The 1238-nt window shown below is 48.8% G+C and overlaps 1 protein-coding gene across 1 annotated transcript in view; it reads left to right on the forward strand.

The window, feature by feature from the left end:
* Window positions 1–569, forward strand: part of ATG4D (autophagy related 4D cysteine peptidase) — a gene marked incomplete at its 3' end in the record, with an annotated part of 9135 nt that extends 8566 nt beyond the window's left edge. The window contains 2 exon segments of the mRNA XM_072413605.1: window positions 227–291; window positions 427–569. Coding sequence (XP_072269706.1) covers window positions 227–291; window positions 427–569 — 208 coding nt within the window.
* Window positions 570–1238: the final 669 nt, after the last annotated feature.

A 1238-nucleotide genomic window follows, 5' to 3' on the forward strand; every position in this document is an offset into this window, starting at 1 on the left:
ACATACTTAGCGCTGCCATTCTCAGCAGGGTGAGGAGAGCCACTTGCACTCCCGCTGGTTGCGCTCCTGCTGTCACACTATCACTAGCTTTAGAGCAGCGTAAGGAGAACCGGCCCAGGCATTGGGGACCACTGGACTAGATGATAACTATTTAACTTTCCATGCAGATTGTGATTGGTTCAGGTGATCTCTTTGCTCTCTCCTGTGACTCTGATCTGTCTTATAGGAAAGCCCTGGAGAACTCCTCACAAGTTCCTGAGCTCTCTGTGTACGTGTCCCAGGACTGTACAGGTAGGATATGCTCAAACCGCTCACCCCATCACCCCACCCTCAGCGTTTCCTGAAGTATCAGACCTGTGCGATTCTGGTGATGAGTTCATATACCACAATGCAATGCACACAGCTTTGTATCTTCTCTCTGTATAGTGTACAAGGCGGATGTGGAGCAGCTGTTGGATCCCGAGGATTCTCTGTCAGGGAACAAACATGGAGGACGGGCGGTTATCATCCTTGTGCCCGTTCGTCTTGGCGGGGAACATTTTAACCCAGTATATAAGCAATGTATTAAGGTAATGGGATCTGATAGCCATGCAGGAGGGGATGGAATTGTGGGAATGAGGTGCTTCTGAAGGGAGTGCGGATCCCAAGGTCTGAGATCATTCAGTAATGCCATGACTCCAGTTCTTATACCCCGAATCACTTCTCTGCCATTCATCCCTATCATACACCAATCTGTGTGAGCTGTCCAGCACATCCAATGTCACACGGGGTCTGTACATTGTTATTGTTAATATTTATATAGCACCAACACATTACATAGCGCTGTACTTTAAATAGTGTTACAAATGACAGACAGAAGAGCTTACAATCTAGGAGGCGGGGGAAGTAACACACAATAGGAATGGAGATATGGAATGGTGGGAAGTAGTGAGGGGAGACAGAAGAAGACGGGTAGGTGAGGGGGAAGCGTTGGGTTTTAAATGAGCAGTAGGATCAAGCTGAATAGGACGAGGAGACCATTCCAGAGAGTCGGGGCAGTTCTAGAAAAGTCTTGGAGCTGTGCGTGTGATGAGGTTATGAGCGAGGAAGTCATTAGTAGGTCATTGGAGGAGCGAAGAGAGCAGCTGGGGGGGATTTGTGTATCAGGTAGGTAGGAGGGGGAGGAGCTGTAGGGATTTGTGTATCAGGTAGGTAGGTGGGGAGGAGCTGTGGAGGGATTTGTGTATCAGGTAGGTAGG

The sequence above is a fragment of the Pyxicephalus adspersus genome, chromosome 6, assembly GCF_032062135.1.
Source record: "Pyxicephalus adspersus chromosome 6, UCB_Pads_2.0, whole genome shotgun sequence".
In the NCBI taxonomy this organism is placed as follows: Eukaryota; Metazoa; Chordata; class Amphibia; order Anura; family Pyxicephalidae; genus Pyxicephalus; species Pyxicephalus adspersus.